We start from the raw sequence: 21,365 nt of genomic DNA, 5'->3' as shown, positions 1-21,365 counted from the left end.
ACTCCATCTGGAATGGTCTTCTGTACTCCCAGTGCTTCAGATGCTGGCGCTATGGAAACCTGGAGGAAGCTAAAAGATTGTAATACAGAGGGATGGGGAGAGGTGTTAGGAAGATAAATTCATTAAATGCTTGTGAAACACTCAGATACTGTAGTTATGCATTGGCAACTTTAATTCTGGCGTTTCCTAACTTTTGAGTGTTTCAAGAGTCTTAATTTTCAATATAGCTTTCTGGTTGTTATATAGTATAAAGAGGGAGGAGGCACTTACCTTTTTCTCTTTTACAAGTCACCTTTAAAACACAATTTTTAATTTTGTTTTTAAGAAAGATTGCTCATCTCCTTCAGGGTTTGATTATGTGAAATGAACAGTTGTCTCCCATACCACTGCATGGTACCTGTTAGGAAATGTTGATTTTTTTTTTATTTTTTTTTTTTTTTAATGGCAAGCTATAAGTAGCCTTAAAATGTCACCCATATAGAGAAGGCAAGGCTTTGATACAAATACTTTGACCAAGACTTTTCAGTTTTTGGATGTCCCAGAGTTTGAATTTTTTTAAAACAGCTATTTAAATCTATATCTTACAATTTACAGAAAGGAGATATTTGCTTCTTAATTTATTTGCACTTTTCAAGATGCTTCAATATAAAAGCCTCACTAGAGAGAACTATCTTGATATAAAATGTCTCCACTGAGATGGCAAAAGGCTACTACTATACAGTGGTAATCTTCACCTTGGGTGCACTTACAGACTCTAGTTTTGCCTGAACTATTATTATGCATCTTTAAAGCAGGAAAGATGGGAAAAGTAGTACTATTCTTTCCTGATGTTAGAAAAAATAATACTGGAAAATGCACGTACAGCCATCCATATTACAAAAGATAAATGCTTCCTTCTTAATATACCTGCTGAACAAGCTAAAATATGGGGATTACCAAAAAAAGAAAGAAAGAAATCTTACTCTTTCAGTATTGCAGGCTGATGCCCATGACCAATGCCACATCTCACTACTGATTTTAATGTGACCCCTTCTGTTACATGCAACATTAGAATCTTACAGGGTCACTATCAAAATAGTTTAGACCTTTTATTTAAAGCAGGGGTCCCCAACGCGGTGCCCGTGGATGCGATGGCAGTTGTGTGCGCCTGCAAGACACCGTACCGCCAAAATGCCGCCGAGAAGCGTTGCCGTTTCTCGGCGGCGGGGTGTTTAGCGCCCGCCACAGTCTGTTGGGAATAGGAATGTGCTATTCCCACAGAAAGATTGGGGACCACTGATTTAAAGAATCTCTCATCTGTATATTTGTCAAGTGCCATGTAAATGTATAGCTCCATATAAGTAATTTCTCTCATAAGAGGATAGTGGATCCTGACGGACATGTGTTTCAAGTGCACAGATGCTCCCCAGCACCTCTGTGGGGTGAGATTTTCATGACTGCCATTCGAAAATCAGAACATGAGGTGTCATGGAATGTCTGACTGTCTAACCACTACCACCATCGGACTTCTGTCTTGTAATCACTTTCCTCAGCTAACGATGTTCATAGCCTGATTCTACTTAGGATAGCTTCTGGTTCATCTGTGATGACTCTCCAAATCACATTCACTCACTCTCCCGTTATGCAGCAGCTGAACCCTTGGTAGGTTCTGAGTAAACAGACAGAAATGTGCTGCATATAACGGTTGGTACCATTTGATAATTTATGGGGGAAGGGGCCTTAATTGCTGCAAAGAATAATCTTCTTTATACAGCTCCATGTACCAGAGCTGTCAACCTATGGCTTATGGCCTTATTAAATGTGATTCATGCAAAGCAGCTTTTCTGATACTGGCACCCCTGTGCTTTTGCCACAACACACTGCCGATAGCATTAAAGCACGTGGAATAAGCACAAGTGTTGTATTCTTCTCAATACTCCCTCACTTTGTGCTTAGCAAAAAGCACATGGGTAAGGAGCAGGAGAGAACAGGACGATGAACAAGAGAGGAATAACAAAGGCAGAACATGGAGGAGCTAGGAGGAAGCACACACTAAGACTGTGAGAACAAATGAGACTGGGAATGGGGTGGGAGGAAGTAAAGGAATGAGAGGCAAAATCATCAGACAGAAGAACAAGGAAAGGTGCTGAAATATTCAGAGATTGGAAGCCCTTAGGGGCAGGGATCATCTTTTTGTTACATGTTTGTACAGCACTTAGCACAATAATGCTCTGGCACCTAGACACTACCACAACACAACATTAACATTTATTTTGCAGAGAAAGGTTCACGGAAAAGGGATGGATGGGGTGACTGGTTTTACACAATCCCTATTGTCAATCGCTGTTACTACTTTTTGTCTCCAGCTACTTCTTTCTTGTTGTTTCAATGGAGTGCTGAATGCCGTGCACATACACCCTCCTTAAGCCAAAATAGCTGGTGAGTTCTTGTTACATTAGTGTCATTTAATTGAACTGTTCCTGGTAGCCATTCTCACCCTGGAGAAATGAACGGGAGTGGTACGCCAATGTTTTGCATAGTGTGCTCCATAACGTCCATAAGGAGAGGAGAGCATTAACTGTATAATAAATCCATCATTCTTTGAAACTCCATAACAGAGCTACTTCAAGTCCCCAGATAAACATATTCATTTAATTCATCAATTAGTTTATTTCTCTGTAGTACAGACTTGTTTAACTTAACCCTTCCAACAGCAGTCCATTTTCAATCTATTTGTATATTGCTTATTTACACAGTTAATTTTTCTAATACAAGAAAGTGCCACATGAACTGGCTTTGATCACATATTTCTAAAGAAAAAAATTAAAAATCTGAAGATTTTATCTGTTGTCACATTAAATATTAAGAATCAAAGTTATAGAAAGATTAACAATGATGGAAACGTGTAGTCTAAAAGAGCTAAAGGGAAGCAATGGAAATACATGCATTGACAAAGAAAAAACAGATAAATCACATCTCAAATTGGCAGTACAGAGACTAATACATAAGCCACTGACTATACAAACTAGATTTTTGGCTTATTACAACAAGCAGCAACCCACTAACCCCCCTCTTTTGCCACATGACTGCAGAAGTGCTAACTGGCAACTTCACCTTGAATGGTCACTTACAATATGCATTAACTACTCATGCTAAATAATCTGTTACACCTTGTGTTTAGCTGTGACACCGAGTGTATGTCTACACTTAAATGGCTACAGCAGCAGCGCTGCACTGTGCTGCTGTAGCACTTCAGTGTAGACCCTCATTACAACGACAGGAGTTCTCCCATTACTGTAGTTAATCTACCTCTCCAAGAGGCAGTTGTTAGGTCAATGGAAGAATTCTTCCATTGACCTAGTGCTGTCTACACCAGGGGTTAGGCTGGCTTAACGACATCACTCCGGGGTGTGGATTTTTCACAACCCTGACCGACATAGCTGGGTCTACCTTACTTTTTAGTGTAAACCTGGGCTGAGCACCTTTCCCAAACCTGGAGGAGAGCTCTGTGTATGCTCAAAAGCTTGTCTCCTTCACCAACAGAAGTTGGTCCAATAAAAGATATTACCTCACCCATCTTGTCTCTCTCTCTCGCTATAAACAAGAGCTGTTATAGTGCCTAATACAATGGCGCCCCAAGGCACTACTGTAATACAGATAAGAATAAATATTATTGTGGCAAAGCCAAATTTGGAACTATTTAATCAGCAGAATTTTGATTCTTTAGTACATATAGTTTAATAGCCTAGTTGTCTAAGGCAGCTGTGTTATATCATGCCACGTCTAAACTGGGTGTGCTATTTATAACATGGAGACTTTAGTAATCTGACTATACACTACTCTAATCTAGTCTGTCACTCTACATACTAATTTGTTTTATAATAAAAAAATATTTATAAGAAGCAGGCCAAATCCTATTCTCAATAACACTGGCATAAATCTGAAGCAACTCTTTGGAAGGCAGTGGGATTTATGCTGGGTAACAGAACAAAATTTGTCCCAGTATACAATAATCATTTGCACTTTGTACCCATGCTGAAATATGCTGCTTTACAGTATAAAATAAGAAGTCATGCTATGATATTGATCTTATGTTTGTGATGTTATGTTTATCAATACTCAAGATAAATCTGTTCTTCCTAATGTAAACCACGACATCCCTCCCCACAAAAAAAACACACACACACTATTCATGGTCAATTAAGGGCCTGCAAAGTTAAAAAACTATAACTAACCTCCAAGTTAAAATAACCTAAAAAAGGAGAAAGAACGAGGAGTACTTGTGGCACCTTAGCAACTAACAAATTTATCTGAGCATAAGCTTTCATGGGCGAAAGCCCACTTCCTACTGTATTTTCCACTGCATACATCTGAAGAAGATAGACAGATAAACAGAGAACATGTAAATATGGGGGTTGCCATACCAACTCTTAATGAGACCAAACGATTAAGGTAGGCAATTATCGGCAGGAGAAAAAAAAACTTTTGTAGTGATAATTAGGATGGCCCATTTCTTGTTAAAAGTTGGTATGGCAACCCCCATTTTTTTCATGTTCTCTGTATATCTATATATATCTTCCTACTGTATTTTCCACTGCATGCATCTGATGAAGTGGGCTTTAGCCCACGAAAGCTTATGCTCAAATAAATTTGTTATTCTAAGGTGCCACAAGTACTCCTCGTTCTTTCTGCTGATACAGACTAACACGGCTACCACTCTGAAACCTAAAAAAGGAGATCATTTTCCAAAGCTTATTTCCTTGTACTTCTACTACTTGCACACATACATGGAAGAAGCAAAACCTGACTGTCAGCACATTAATACTTCAAGTATAGTAGGTCTAACTAGGAAAAGTAAACTAATATTTTCTTCACTAATGTAGTCAACTCCATGCTTATTTTATTTCTACAGCACATTTCGTCTCCTGAACATGGAAAGAATGGAGAAAAATAAAAAAGGTGTTATTTTCCTACAAGGTAGTCTTTTGGCAGGTAATTCCAACTGAAGTATCTTGATTCAATTTTTACAGTTAAAACTGCAACTTGATTGTGAATGTTCACAAACAAATGAAACAGTTTCTTTGATTCAATCCTTTCTTTTCGCCCATTTTTGGGAGGCTAAAAAGGAAGGCTATTTCTGTTTAAAGCAGTACCTAAACCAAACATAATATTTATCTCTCTCCTAGAAGTTTAAACATGCACATAAAGATGCTGTCAGAAGTCAGTTGTCGGTTGCCCAGAGACAAGTGTCTATACATTTTTTGTCTGACCTAAAACAATCCTGCTATACTTGACAGGCAATTACTTTGCAATTACATTGTGAAGTGTTTATAGTTTTTAATGGGCATCTTATCCATTATCTTAATAATTACCATAGCTCATAAACCTCATTCCTCTGCCATTTGAATGCTCAATGTATTTTGTGTATATTTATATTCAAGACAAAGTTACATGAGGAGGTTAGAAGTGACCTTTTATCATCAAAATTCTGAGAGCCAACAGATCAGCAATCTAGTAGTAATCTTGCTAGTTTTATAGCTGGCTCCCTAATAAGCTTCCTTCAAACAAACAAGTACATTTTCTTTGAATACATTAGAATACCCCTGAAAAATAACATATTTCCCAGATATAACAAATCTTCATTGCCATTTAAGTGATAGAAAAAAACCTCCAGGCACTGAAATCTTAAAAGGTACAATATATATATTTTAACAATCAGATGTGAACAAAGGTTTCAGGTTCATTTATGGAAAGCTGTTGAGTCTGACTCCAGTTCTAAAGTTCTTATTTAAGCAGAATACATTATCTGGCAATAAGAACTTTTTAACAACACTACTGCACAGTGAAATCTAAAGGGACAATGTCAACCAGCTTAAAAATATGGTTATTTCTAAAACCTGATAATCCTATTCCCAAATCATATAAACTCTTTACTTCCTCTCCTTGGATTCTTTACCACCAGTGCATTAAAATGAAATTTTTTTGGTAACATTTTTAAACCAAAAAATATTGACTAGGTGACCAACAGTCCACAGGAAATACGCTTTGTATACATGCATCGCAAAAGCCATTTCAAATCAACAAAGCAAAGCAGTGTTGCCAGCTCTTGTGATTTTATTGTGAGTCTACAGATATCCAGCGCTTTTCTTAAAGCCCCAGCATGTGATTAGGGGAGAATTTCCACTTTCCATTTTAAAAAGGACGTTTTTAGCCCTCACATTTGCAGAGAAAAGATTGAAAATCTGACTTGAGTGCTCCCTAAAGGCTCAGAAACCAGAAGGCAAATAAAATTACCCAAAATGTTGTTGTGTTTAATTTTGTGATGGGGGGACCTAATTCATGATTTTTGAGCGCTTGAGGTTGGGAATGCTGCACTAGGGCCTGCCTTATTGTCAGTTTGTGGGATCTCCTGTTGGCATACTAGGCCAAGGAGTCTAGCGATTGTGGAGACAATAGGTTAGCCCCTACATAGAATATCGGAGCACCACTCTCCCTTTCCTTCACAGAGTCCCTTACTGGTGTGACTACGGCCTTATGCTCCACGCTAAAGAGGATACTATCAATACAGGGAGAATTGGCTCTAGGTTCCTCAAAAGAGATCCCTGGTGTGACAGCAGCAGCCAGAAAATATCTGAACTTGCAGGGTGAAGAGGTGAAGATACATAGTTTACGGAGGGGCTGAGGAAAATAGGCAAAGGGAAGCTATAGAGATGTTAACATGTTACAGGGTGAGAGTGATGGCAGTAGAATTTTCTGAAGGGGACTGAAAGGCAAAAGCTGACCATAACTCAAGAAGAGGTCAAAGTAAACAGGAAAGGAAACGACACTTGGAGGGTGTCACACTGGACAAGAGATGAAGAGGAAGGGATTGGACGACATCCCTGGCATTCACACGCTGCTCTCTGGGGGTGGGGACAGGAAATAACAGGATCAGTGCTGAGCTATTTAACAATTGGGGTGGGAGAAAAATGAACAGAGCACAAGTTAACTCTCCAAATAAAAAGGCTTTGAAAAGTATTTGTTGCAACTGCAATGAGCAAGTCCAAGCCCATTACCAGGGAGGCCAGCTTGCTGAGAAGAAAGAGCGTCGGCCCGGGTGATACCAGCAGCATGGAAACTTGACAGAAGAGAATGAAAACAGTTTCTAATGTGCTTTAATACTGAGTTTAAAAAATTAAAAAAAAACATTCCAGTCAGACTGTGGCTCCCCTGCAAGGTCCACGGTATGGAGAAGGCTCAGGGATCCCATTCCCTCCCTCGACTACAATCCCAGAACTCATCCCTCCTGAGTGCAAGCAAAGCACTACTGGTCACACCAGAAAGGCCCCTGTGCCCACCTCCAGTGTCAGGTCAGACACTTGAGCTGCTCCACTACAAGTTGCCCTTCCCTCTCCATCCCCTCTCTGCCTCTTTCCTGCTCAGCCAGAATAGCTCCAGGAACAAGCTGCTGGTGAAGAAGAGACCTTTCCTACTCCCCTGCCGGACATCTGAGACTTCTAGAGCCATAAGGCAGCCCTATGGTTCCTCCCCACTTCCTCCCAATTGCTAACTATTCACATCCTAGAACTGTTCATCAACCCTGTCAAGGGTTAAAAACGGTATCATCTTTTCTTTTTAGTAACCAGACTAATGCTTGGGCTCAAAAATGCCAATTCTAATTTTAAAAGGACAAGTTAAAAATTTCATTCTGGTCTAACATTGGTAACAATAATAGATTAAAAGTAACACCTGTAGTTACTAACACTGAATAACCGCAGGGGGAAAAAAAAAAACTATTTACTTTGTGCATGAAACCGCCCTTTGGGAAGAGTCCGTTTCCTTTCTGTTTGGGTCCTTCAAACAGCAAAAGGGGACAGAGATTCTTTTATTTTATTTTTAATTGGGAAAACGTGACTCTAAGCCCATAAAAATTGGCCAGGCACTCAAGAGGAGGCATAATATCTGAAGCAAGATTTAATTCAACTGTTTTTTAAACTTGATCATATCCCTTTAAAATCTGAATATGAAAATACATTTCACTCTACAGTCCTGCTGAGCAGGGATTCTCTACTAATTCTCAAACCACTGGAGTGAGAAAACAGGTGCAGTCGTCTTTTCAAACTAGAATTTTTACAGCTAGTTAAAGCCTCTCATGTGAAGTGAATTACTTCTGATATTTTGAAAAGGAATGAAAACAAATGAGTTGCTCTACTTTACTGAGCACAAACAGCAATTTTTGACTGACAAAAGTGGAAAGTATTTAACATGTGGTCTGGATTCACTGCATGGGCATATACTTATCCTCACTATGTTTTAAGTTCTATCACACTGGAATGCTAGTTAACATACAAAATTTTACTAAATGCATTGAAATTCACTCTGCAGTTTGCATATTTGAAAAAGAAAAATGTACACACACACACACACACACACACACACACACACACAATACAAAACTATTTTAAAAGAATGTAAGAACTACTGAACACAAGGACGTTCACTAGCATCTCCTATACCAGGCAAAATGGCGTGCATTAAGGGCATGTCTATACAGCAGCTGTTAGCATGCTTCCCAGCATGAGCAGACAGACACATGCTAGCTCTGCTGGAGCTAGTGCAATAAAAATAGCAATGTGGCCAAGGCAGCACAGGCTCACTGCTGTGTACAAGCCTTCCCAACCCCATGAGTACATACTTGGGTGGCTAGCCCAAGCCGCCACCACTACACTACTATTTTTAGTATGCTAGATCAAGCAGAGCTAGCATGCATCTGTCTTCCTGTGCTGAACCATGTACCCAGCTGCTGTGTAGACACACTCATAGGCGCCAACTTCTGCGGGCACTGGTGGGTGCTTGACCCGCCTCTGCCCTGGGCCCCGCCCCGCCGCCCCCACCCCGCCCCCATTCCAACCCCTTCCCCAAAGTCCCCACCCCAACTCCGCCCCCTCCCTGCCCCTATTGGACTCCTTCCCCAAATACCCATCCCAGCCCCGCCTCCTCCCCTGAGCACGCCGCATTCCCGTGCCTCCCCCTTCCCTCCCACAGCTTGTTACGCCGCACTGGGAGCTAGGGGCAGAAGCGGGGATGCGGCGTGCTTAGGGGAGGAGGCGGAGGTGAGGTGAGGCGGGGGGACAGGGAGGGGAGCTTGGCTGCAGGTGGGTGCTCTGCAATTTTTCCCCGTGGGTGCTCCAGCCCTGGAGTCGGCGCCTATGGACACACCTTAAAAGGAAGTGGCCACAGCAGTGCCTCTGTGGTCAGAATGGAACTGAAGGATATTCAGCATGGTGCATTTCAGACTCTTAGGGTGAAATCCCACTGAAAATCAATGGAAGTTTTGCCACTGACTTAAATGAAGCCAGGATTTCACCCTTGGTCCTTAATTCACTATAGAAACAAAAGTAAGGGTAGGATTTTCTGAAGTGCTCAGAGTTGGCCTAACACTGCTTCTACCAAAGTCAATGGTAAAACTTCCACGAGTCAATGGGAGCTCAGTTAGGTTAACACTGAACACTTCAGAAAAATCTCATCATTAATTCCTTTCTGTTTCTATAATACATTACATGTATGTCCATTTTAAGTCCCTTTTGTAGTACCAGAGTGGTGTCAAGGAGCCCTAGAGTAAGTGAGAATCAGGCCCGTAACCTTGATCCCAAGGTAACAAAAGCTCTGTCACAAAACAGACCATTTGCACATGCTGACATCTGCAACAAAATAAATGGGACCAGCCTATTTCATTACACAGTTTTTTCTTACGCAACCGCAAAAACATTAATTTGCTAGTCAGAGTAAGATGGCAGCCACTCTGCAGTTTCAAATTCTAACAATTATCCTTTAAATCTCCAGTTACCTTGCAGCAGAGAATGTATAAAACACAGCCACGGCTCACACCAAAGAGCCTTTCCATACCCAGTTGTTGTATGATTCAATGAGTCATTTAAGTAGTGAGTAAATCAGCCACCACTCTATGCACGTCAGTATCCTGTTACTGGAGACTCTCCCCTGGTAGTCACTCTCGTCACTAACAGGAATGCTAGGACGATCAGAAAGAGAACACTGCATACCAAAAAAGCAGGTTTTCAAATGAACATTTTCAACGATCATCAAAAATATCTCAAAAAACATAGCAATGGCATCCCAGTTCCTCTATTCATTTAACAACAGTCTCACATGCTGCCCCAAAACACATTGTTATATTTACCTTCTCTACAATCCCCTCCCTAAATAAAAAGCAGCAGAATTGAAACGTTAGGGTCATTTGCCGTGCTAATAATATATTGTTAAAATTAATTATACCCAAATCAATAGCATTTGTCTATGTAAGTTTTCACCTCCTACACTCTATTCATCACAGGAATCCATACATTTATAATTCAGTGCATGATAATAATAATAATAAAGTAGCGGTGCATGTCAGGAAGACAATAAACTTGACATACAGCAGTAGCTTTATCCCAATGGGAGTATCTAGAACAGGGGCAGGCAAACTTTTTGACCTGAGGGCTACATCGGGTTTCAGAAATTGTATGGAGGGCTGTGCCAGGCTGTGCCCCCGTCCCCTATCCGTCCCCCCTTGCTTCTTGCCCCCTGACGCCCCCCCAGGACTCCTGCCCCATCCAACCCCCCCCCACTCCCTGACTGCCCCCCACCGGGACCCGGGCCTGCCGCCATTCAACCCCTCCCATTCCCCGCCCTCTGACCGCCCTGACCCCATCCACACCCCGCCCCTCTATCCAAACCCCCTGCTCCCTTACCACGCAGCACAGAGCGCCGGTGGCTGGCGGCGCTACAGCCGCGCCGCCCAGAGCTTTGCACCGGTGTGGTGTAGTAAACTGCTCTCCGTAACTGCTACCAGTAGCACATACCTACGCAGAGCAGTTTAATACACTACACCAGCAGCAGGGCACGCTGAGGCTGCGGGGGAGGGAGAACAGTGGGGGAGGAGCTGGGGGCTAGCCTCTCAGGCCAGGAGCTCAGGGGCCAGGCAGGAGGGTCCCACGGGCCAGATGTGGCCCGTGGGCCATAGTCTGACCACCTCTGATCTAGAAAAACATCTATCACCACCAGCAAGGGACAAGATGACACCCAAAGGGCTGGACTGGGGAATTCCCAGTCATCAAATAACTATGCCTGTGTATTAGAGGCTTAAACTTGATGTCAATCCCTTCCTAACACATGCACTTTGTGCATCAGTTATAGGTTTAATTAGAGATATCCTACTGTGTATGTGTATGTCTCCAAAATCAGCTGTCAGCTCATTGTGTCAGGGGGAGGGAAGAGAAAGGATGAGACCGTAAAAACGAGGGAAAGAAGAAACTATCTTGGAGCTGAGAGATTTCCAAACACTACACAAGGCGTGGTTAATGTCACAGATTTCACCCTCAATCCTACTTGTACACTTGGGAAATCTCTTTTGCAGAAGGTTTCATACTACTTATTGCCATACATCAACTGAAGTAAAATCTTGCAATTAAAATTTATTCCAAATGTTTCATAAGTGTATATTAAAGATCTGAATATTTTGGGTATTTCCATGGTTCAAGAATTTCATTTATTTAAAAAGTAGAACTAAAGGAGTCTAACTTGATAGAAAAGTTATTTTCTATAAATATTTTTGAATCATCCTATAGAATTTAATAGAGTAGTATATTCCTGCTATGGGCTAAGTAAAAAACCCTAAAAAACCCACAACCTACTATTGAAAAGTTCTCATTCTCCATTCTATCCTATAGCTTTTTAGAATAATTTCTGTAGAGCCCTATTGGTTTTATCCCTAGGAAATTCGACAGAATTTTCCCATAGAGGAAAATTAAAGAAGGCCAAATGCAGCAAATCTGGCACAGAAGTTCCCATGCCAGGCAAGCCCAGAGAGGCAGCTTTCATTACACTAGCATTTGGGGTACCAGGCCAGCAGAAACTTCTAATGGCAGCCACTGAATCAGAATCCTAGCTGCCCAAAGCCACTTTCTTCCCAGTTTCCTATCAGGACCAGGCACTTATAATGCTGCTCTGCCCCCTTCTGTAACCCTAAACATAGAAAATGGAGTTATGGACCCTATGCACTCCCAAAACCTGATCATTTGCTCAATTTCCAGTACCAGGGATCTCTGCCATTATTTGCAGAAGCACAAACCCAATGGAAAACCGGGCCCAACATGTTTAGGATCTCAAATCAGAAAAATTACAAAGAAAATATGTTCATTTTATTTGTGAGTCTCTGTAGTGCCCAATTACAGGCAACTGGGAGAATGTGCTACGGTTACTACAGCTACAATCAACGTGAAACAGCCCAGAGACCTAGAAAGAAAATACTCCACCACAGCCACTTGGGTAAACAAAGGAAAAATGGCCAAAGGAAGTAATTCAGAATGGAGAGGAGGAGGCGGAGGAGGAGGAGGAGTGGAGATGTGAAATATCAATGTCTTCTTCATTTAACTGGTACAGATCAAGGCCTAGTCCCAGGTTTCCACATTTGCTCTTGAACAACTGGACTTCACTGTCCATAAAATACAATGTCCTGCACTATTTCAAGTGTTCCCTTTGTGCAGCAGGGGAAAACTCAGAAGAAAGATGGAGAAGGAGAAAACTTGGGTAGTAGAAGTGATTTTCATATAGCATGTTAAAAATGTAAAACGTATTTGTAATTGAAGGCCATATGCATGAACACACAGAGAGATGGGCCTCAAACCAAAATCCTGGATACAAACCCACCCCAGACTTGCTCCAGACTTTATGGTTCAGCCCCCATCTCTGCATGTGTTAATGATTTAGAATCTTAAATCTTTTAACTTGATTTTAAAAGAACACAGTCATTCACTTTTACACACTTTGACCCCCAATATAACAAGCACAAAAGATTATGCGAGTTCAATTTTTGAAGACACTTCTGTCAAAAGAGCAGTGCACATTAGAGCTAAAGTTAACAAGTATCACCAAGAACAGTTAAATAGCATAATATCTTGGATTTTAGATATAGGAAATAAATTGTAAGGTGGAACTGTACTGTAAGAGTGGAGTTTCCAATTCCAGCAAATATTATCCAGTGGACACTTCCTGCTGTTACCTAATCAAAAAGCAGGATTACTAGCAAGGATTAAACTATAATCAAAAGGTCTCAACACTGTACACTCCACTCTTTGTACCCACCGTTGGGCATCAGTGGCCCATGCCATGCCATTTGCCCAGCAGGGAGTGCATGAGGCAGTATGCAGTGGCACAAAAGTGCCAGAAAGAGTGGTGTTTCAGTTGTGCATTCCCAATTTTACCACCCAAAAATATCCCTTTAATAAAAAATAAATGCAAAAATCCCAGGGCCATTGGAGTAAGGGTGATGCTCTCCACCCCGGAATTACATGAAATTACTGCGGAGCATCTCCACATTATTCTAGACAACCCCATCCATCTTCCTCCACCAGTTGGGTGTTTTGTGAAGTCCCCAGTCGTCATCTCTCACTCAAGCCTGCTGCAGGGCACTTCGTTTTGTAGTTTTTAGGAGAGAGCCAGGCTCCATCCTCGATAGCTTTCCTTAGGCTGCTAAGCAAGAGTTTAACATTATGTAAACCACCACTATCACAGTCTTTAAATCCATCACAATCTATTTATTGAACTAGCCTGGGGATTAAAATACATTGGGGGAAGAAGAGGAGAAAGGAGCAAACAAAAATAAATTCACTCCCTGCATGTCCCAAGACCTTCTCTCTCCATGGGCCTAATCCAAAAATCCACTGAAGTAACTGGAAAGACTTCCACTGACTTTAATGGGATTTGGTTCAGGCCCCAAGCCTCCAACCCTTTTCACTGTCATGCCAAATTTTAAACAGAAATGCTGCATCCTCCATTTAACTGCTGCCGAGGCTAGCTTTAAATTCAAGCTTAACACGTGACATGTAGTTCCCTTACCTCGCTGTTGTGGCCCCTCAGATTGAAGTTGATTCTCTGAGGGGTGTTCCGGTCTCTCCGACAATGACTGGAGGTGAAAGTCACTCCGACAACTCCTCTGCCATTGCCTGTTGCCAGCCAGCCTTCTTCATAGTACCGCCTCCTGCACACTGGTTTCTCCTTCTCGCTTTTGGGAACTCTACCTTTCCAGGAGAGGCAGAGGATGTTGGAATCGCTGCAAAGAACAGGCCCATGTTCCACCGCTGCATACATGCTTTTCTTTATCTTTAATTTTTGACATAAGAAAGTAATATGTCTAGTGCACAAAATTTAAATTTATTTTTTTATTGATAAGACTGACCTGGGATAGATCATTGGAGGGGAGAACATGGGTCAGTGTTTATAAATATCCACCAAATGCATAGTGAAAAATTCTTCTATAAAAGACAATGGCAGTTGGCTAAGAAAAAAGTAACACTTAAAAAAAAATCAGGTTCCTTTTGTCTGAGTCATTAGAGTGAGGGTGCACTGATCCTTTGGAGAAACAGCTCCTTCATAAGAGGCGCTCAAGAAGTGGTAATTCGTCTTTTTGCTCAATTTGATATAACCTTTATACAGCCTGAGATTCCAGTTTAGCGTAATGCAATTCCAGAGACAAAGAGTTGCAAATGTGTAGATTTCAAGTAACTTAAGGCTTTAAGATTTCCTCCAGTCAGATTTTCTTCAAAAGTTCAGTTGCAGAAATTTAAACACGCACACATATATACGTGTAGCTATATATATAGAGAGAGAGAGAGAGATATATATGACATTCATCTTTCCCAAGCTGCCCTCTGGCATAACTTCTCCGCCAAGCGAATTTCTGCTGCTAAAGTTGAGAGAGATTGCATAAAGGGAAAAAAAGGCACACAAACCGTGCGAAACAACAGATCCGAGCTTGGGCAGGCACCACCGTGCCAGGCCAGATGGGAAATCCCTCTCGGTACTAACCTACTCAATGGATTCAATGGTTTTTGCAATCCAGAGACAGTCTTATTTTCATTGCAGCTCTTTTTTCCACCAGAGACCCAACACAACCTGAACTGTTTATCATGCTAGCTCGCCTGCTTTCCCACTTCTTGCTGCCACACGGGCATGAAAAAGAAAACCCCTTTTCATTTAGCAGAACCAAAATGCTCTAAAGCTTTTAGAGCAGATAAGTTTGCCTCAGGTGAGCCATGAAATTCTCTCTCCTACAGAACAGGGCTGCACGTCAGGCTGTTTTTCTTTTACTTTTCCCTTTTTCCTACTACAAATGAATCACAGACTTTTCACCCTGCTGCAAAAACAAGTGCCAAAATTAAAGCACATCAAGAAAGCACTCATTTGCAAACCTTCTAGGATTCAAGGAAGGAAGAAAAATAATCATCAAAAAGAGGAGCAGTACTAGAAATCTGACTTCCCAGTTTCACTATTTTCCTAGATATTTTCCTTTCTTGTTTGATGGGCTCCTTCCTTCTTGAGGCTTGTCTAGAGCTCAGATTCATAGTTCCAAAAGACCACATTTGCAGCTGTACATGAAGGAAACATATGTAGTCTTCTGATGGTTTTAGATGAATAACATTTATGAGTTTATACCATACTAAGCAGAAAGAGAAAAGAAAAGGAAGGGACAAAGTACGTTCAATGACCCGGTTAACTCAATACAGAGGATGAGGTTTGTCAGTTCAATGCCCAAACTTGTCCCATTGTTCCTAAACTTACTTTCTTCCAGTCATTACCACACAATAAATGGTCACCATGTATTAGTCCAGTACATTAAACTCAATTACAGTTTACTGAGCTCAATGCAAAAAATGTGCCAAAGACAGTTCATTGTTCCTTTTGCAATATCTAAGTCAGTTTCTTCCCCACACTGCCTCTCTCTCAATTATTCCTTTAGATTGTAGAGGTATTTGTGAGGCTTGTTCTGTGGCAGAGGGTGTTTTCTTCCTCTTCTTGCAAACTTTTTTCACCCGTGAAGAACATGTGGAAGGTGGACCATTAGTGGCAGGTGTCTTTCCATGGGCTCTTGATCCCTGTGCTGTTAAGTTGCTCCATCTGGTTCCTAAGTTAATTTTCATCAATTGAGAAATTCCCAGGAGTATGCAAGAACAAGTCTGCGTGGCTGTGGAAATATGTGGGTATATACATACATGCGGTGTACACAAGGTCACTCAACCTTGTATTTGGAACTGCATCTGCCTTTTCAGCTTCAGTATGGTAGTCTAATAAGATGTCTATTCTTCAAAGCCTTGACATCCTGGATTCTTCCCATTCTGTAAAACAAAGCACACACAAAAAATACAGTGAAAAAACAAGACTGCAAAACAATGTAGTTTGAGATATATATGCGAGCTATTGGGGCAGTTATTCAGTATTATGATTTGATATTTTATATGTATATAGCTTTTTTCATTCCAAAGGATCACAAAGATTTTCACAGTCTACACGCATACAAAACCTAACAAAATGTAACCAGGTCTGGAATGGAGAGGGAGCAATTAACTATTGCATAGCACACTACACCACAGTTGGGGAAAAGGGAAATTTGGGGGGAGGAGGAACCAAAGTTACTCCCACTCTCACAAGAGTCATGGGATCTTTATTGTAAGTGAAGAGGAGACAGATGTAGGGTTTTTAAAAAGGTGTCACCTGTAAGAGACATAATAAACTACATAGTGCTATACTCCATTTATCTGCCTCCAAAAAATGAAGGAGTGACTTGATCCCATTGGGATTTAACTTGTGATTCCAGGAAGTCTGAGTATTCCCAAACAGGATGCCTAGAACTCTGGGTAAATATTTACGGGTTTTAAAGACAACTGATGTCTTGAACTGAAAGGGTCACAGCCACCAAATATACATTTGGATTAGGGGGGAAAGAACCAAGCAATTAAATTCAGTTTTATAAAGATGAGCATAAACTATAAGATAAGAGGCATGTGTTTAACATGCATTTAAAAGTTATTCTGTCTACACTAATTTTGTCCTCTTTTTGATTCAGTATTCCATTAAAGAAAGTATTACAGCTGCAAAGATAGCCTTGCCTACACTACACACTAAACCAGTGGTTCTCAACCCGTGGCCCGATCAGCACAGAGCTGCGGCCCATACAGGTAGCATTGGATGCAGCCCATGTAACACACTGTGGGCCCTATATGTAGTGCTGCCAACTTTCTGATCGCACAAAACCGAACACCCCTGCCCCGCCCCTTCTGAGGCCCCGCCCTGCCCCTTCTCCAAGGCCCTGCCCCCCCGCTCACTCCATCCTCCCCACCGCCACTCACTTTCACTGGACTGGGGCAGCGGCATGGGGTGCAGGAGGGGGCGAGGGCTCAGGGGTGGGGCCAGAAATGAGGGGTTCAGAGTGCAGGCTGGGGATGAAGGGTTTGGGGTGCAGAAGGAGGCTCAGGGCTGAAGAGGGGGTTAGGGTGTGGGAGGGGATGCGGGCTGTGGGAGGGAATAAGGGTGAAGGATGGGGATCCGATCTGAGGCAGGGGGTTGGGGTGCAGGAGGGGGATCGGGCTCCAGCCAGAGGCGCTTACCTCAGGCGGCTCCTGGAAGCGGCCGGCATATCTGGCTCCTAGGCAAAGGGGCCAAGGGGCTCTGTGTGCTGACCGCACCCACAGACACTGCTCCCGCAGCTCCCATTGGCCGCCGTTCCTGGCCATCAGGAGCTGTGGAGCCGGTGCTCAGGGTGGTGGCAGTGCACAGAGTCCCTGTGGTCACCCCTGTGCATAGGAGCTGCATGGGCTGGCTGCTTCCAGGAGCTGGGCAGAGCCAGGGCAGGTAGGGAACCTGCCTTAGCCCCACTGAACAACCGACCAGACTTTTAGTGGCTCGATCAGCGGTGCTAATCGGAGCCACCAGGGTCCCTTTTCGACTGGGCATTCCAATCAAAAACCGGACGCCTGGCAACCCTATGCATATGCGGACCACAATAGTAAATAGGTTGAGAACCACTGCACTAAACTGTGCTAACACCAAATTTAGAACAATTGCCATTACATGAGAGTCAACAGCGTCTGGCAAAGAGTTTATAAATCCATTCCTTGGACAACCTGGTGAGGAGGTGGAGTAGTTTACAACACAATTTAGCTAGCATGCTTCTTATGAAATAGTCTGTTCATGCCAGTCAGGAAGACAGTATCAGAACCTGCCTAGCAACAACTGGTCTAAAAGTGGTGGTTGCTAACAGTTTTTTCATAATAGCATGGTAAGGATTTAAAAAACAAAAAACCACACACTGTTTTCTGAATTTACAGTGCTCCTGAACCAGATGCTGAATGAACTTGGCAGTGAAGAATAACTCAAATCAGAACTTGGAAAGCAATGGCTTCAGAGATAAACTCTCTGCTTGTACTGTAAACAATCCTGATCCTTGAAATCGTGAAACAGAGCTGTTAGTTGCACCCCCTGCCAGGCTCTTCCTAACAGATAACAGATTTAAATTCAACAGTATTCCCTTTGCCTTGTTTTCAGTTGACAGCAGGGGCCTGTACTATGATGAGGGTCTTAACAGATCATACTGGCAGACAACAGAACTGTTTTTAATATGCTGCAAAGGGTGTCATTGAAACATCAACAACAGAGACATGAATAACACTTATGATAGCAATTGTTTGAACTGCATGAATACCATGTTTTTAAAAGGGGATTTTCAAAACCACAGACAAGCATACATATACAAGCCTTGCACAGGTTTTTCATATAATTTCTTGTATGCTACTTATGAAAATTAATAGTTTTGTTTTTGAAATGACTCACTCCCCCGATTCCCCATAGTTTTTTCCCCATTTGATTCCACAGTTAAGTAAAAAGGCTGACTTTGTATCATCTCTTCCATGGCTACAAACCCATGCCTAATGTTATATAAAAAATTCTGACTTCATTACAGAATCAAGAAGAAGAAACAGTTGAACTGCAAGGCAGAAATAAAAAATACCTGAAATAACTGCAAAGGGGATACAGCAAGTGATTACTCAAGAACATTTTTCTTAACAACAATGGTTACTTCTCTAGCAGGAAAGTTTATCTATAAAATCTATGTGCAGCAGAATTACACACACACACACACACAGAAGTTAAAAGAACATTAAGGTTGCAAGTTCAAGCACTCAAAAGTTAAGAAACACCAGAACTCAGATTGCCTCCAGGACCTTCATTCAGTCCCCTTGTAGGTATGCATTGTAATGCAGTTTTTAATTACACGGCCACATATTATTTGATCCCAAAAGACTTCTGCTTTATTTAGTGCCCGATCGAAAGGGACCCTGGCGGCTCTGGTCAGCACTACCGACCGGGCTGTTAAAAGTCCAGTCAGCAGCACAGCAGAGACCCGGGGCTAAGGCAGGCTCCCTACCTACCCCGGCTCCATGAGGATCCTGGGTCAGCCAGAGAGGCTTCGTGCGCTGCCCCCACCCCCAGAGCCAGCTCCGCAGCTCCCACTGGCTGGGAACCGTGACCAATGGGAGCTGCAGGGGGCAGTACCTGTGGGCGCAAAGGCAGCGCACACAGCCACCTGGCCGCCTACGCGCCTAGAGGCTGCAAGGATCTGGCGACTACTTCCTCGGAGCTGCAGTAACCGCTGCCGAAAACCTGCTCCCTAAACCCCTGGCCCAGCCTGGAGCCCCCGTCTTGTTCCCCAAGCCTCTCAACCGCCCCCCCCCCACTCCTCAACCCCAGCCCTCACCACCACCACCCCACTGCTCCCCAACCCCCTGGCCCAGCCCGGAGCCCCCTTCTGCACTCCAAAACTCCTCATCCCCAGCCCCACCCCCAGCCGGAGCCCTCACCCCCCCACACACATCCCAACCCCATCCCAGAGTCCCGTCCCACACTCCAAACCCCTCATTCCCAGCCCCACCCCAGAGCCCACACCCTCAGCTGGAGTCCTCAACCCCCTACACCTCAACCTTCTGCCCCCTCCCCCATTCCTCAACCCTCGGCATTGAGTCAGGTAGCTTATTCCTTGGCACAGCTGGGAGGACACTGACAGCACCAGAGCGTGTCCCTCTTTTCAGTTCCAGTGCCTGGAGCCTCAGTAGCCCAGAAGACCAATTCCAGGATAAGTCCTGCTCAGCCTCTGCAGCCCTGGGCATACAGCTTGCTCAGCTGCTTTGTAGGGATGATACATGCGCAGTCTGGTCATACATAGCAGCTGTGAGGGGCTGGAGCATGATCAATACAGACTGAGAATTTAGCTGTCAAACTCCAAGTCTCTACTCAGTATGTAAGATCCGTGACTTTTCAGATGCTCACAGGAGGACAAAATTTTGGAAATTTTTTTTAGGAGCATAGAAATCCCGCACAGTACAGTCACCCTGCTAAATTTCAAGTCTCTGCTCCAAAGTATTGAGGTGCAACAATGGCTCAATGAAACAGTTGTAAGAATTTGGGGCTTTGTTTTTGATGGTGGTTTTTTTTATTTAATTACTTTTTAAAGATTAGGGAAAAAAAGCTTTTTTCCCCTAACCTCATTCTCCAAAATGGCTCAACTGTTTTAGCTGAACCTTTCCAAAAATTCAGCCGTAGGCAGACACCAGCATGAAAAATTTAACTACAAACGTTTACATGTATAAGCCACAGAAAACAGGGTCTCACATTGGAAAATGTCGGGTATCCTTAACTATAAGTATCACTACGTGCACCATCTATAATAAAAGGCTACACCATGTACTCCAGCTAGAGATCATAACTTTGGTTTCAAAGTATTTTCTCTCATCACTGGTCAAACACCAGTGCCTAGAAAAGTTTACTGGTCCTGAAAGTATTTATACTTTCTAGCACTAGCAGGTGTGGTAGAAGTGTAATTGAATATCTGTACCTGTCCTCTGGCTCCCTCCCTAACAGCGTCTCAGATACTGTGACTCTCATGGTGACGATGTAACACCTACAGTCACCTAGCGAAACATCTACAGCAGGGGTCCCCAAAGTGGCGCCCGTCGGGGCAGTTGTGCGCGCCCACAGGACACCACGCCGCCGAAATGTCACAAAATGCCACCACTGAGAAGCGTTGCCGTTACTCGGCGGCATTTCAGCGTCGGCACTTCTTTCCGCTGCTGCTTCTCGGCGGCATTTCAGCGGCGAGGTGTCTGGCGCCCGCCACAGTCTTGTGGGAATAGGAATGTGCTGTTCCCACAGAAAGGTTGGGGACCACTGATCTACAGTCATCAGACTGGGGAGGGAGAAGGGAAGTCCAATATTCTCTCCACTTGAATTTGCTGGGCAACTCTAGCCCTTCATGAAGTGTGTGTGTCTCCTTTTTAAGAATAAATAAAGATTTTAACATCAAGATCTGGCTTTTCTTGCATCTTTTAGGGCCAAACTACTGAGCATTTCTCTCCCAACTGCTTCCATCAACTTGTACAAATTATCAGTATTAAGCAAAGTTGGATAATCAGAAAAATATTCACTTCCTCTCATGCATCTTTCATCAAGCTGTCTCCCTTTTGTCAACACAAAGAAGTCATGCACAGCCAAGTGCATGGATACTGCAGTCAGTTCTACAC

At 42.9% G+C, this 21,365-nt stretch overlaps 1 protein-coding gene across 1 annotated transcript in view; it reads right to left on the bottom strand.

Moving 5' to 3' along the window:
* TULP4 (TUB like protein 4) overlaps positions 1-21,365 on the bottom strand; it is a 272,567-nt gene that overhangs the window by 206,650 nt on the left and 44,552 nt on the right. The window contains exon 2 of the mRNA XM_074948695.1: positions 13,855-16,130. Coding sequence (XP_074804796.1) covers positions 13,855-14,106 — 252 coding nt within the window. The 5' untranslated portion in view covers positions 14,107-16,130. The remainder of the gene's footprint in view (positions 1-13,854; positions 16,131-21,365) is intronic.

Source organism: Natator depressus, chromosome 3 (genome assembly GCF_965152275.1).
Source record: "Natator depressus isolate rNatDep1 chromosome 3, rNatDep2.hap1, whole genome shotgun sequence".
NCBI classification, from domain to species: Eukaryota; Metazoa; Chordata; order Testudines; family Cheloniidae; genus Natator; species Natator depressus.
Note: the sequence above shows the minus strand (reverse complement) of the source record. Positions and strands in the feature narration are given on the sequence as shown.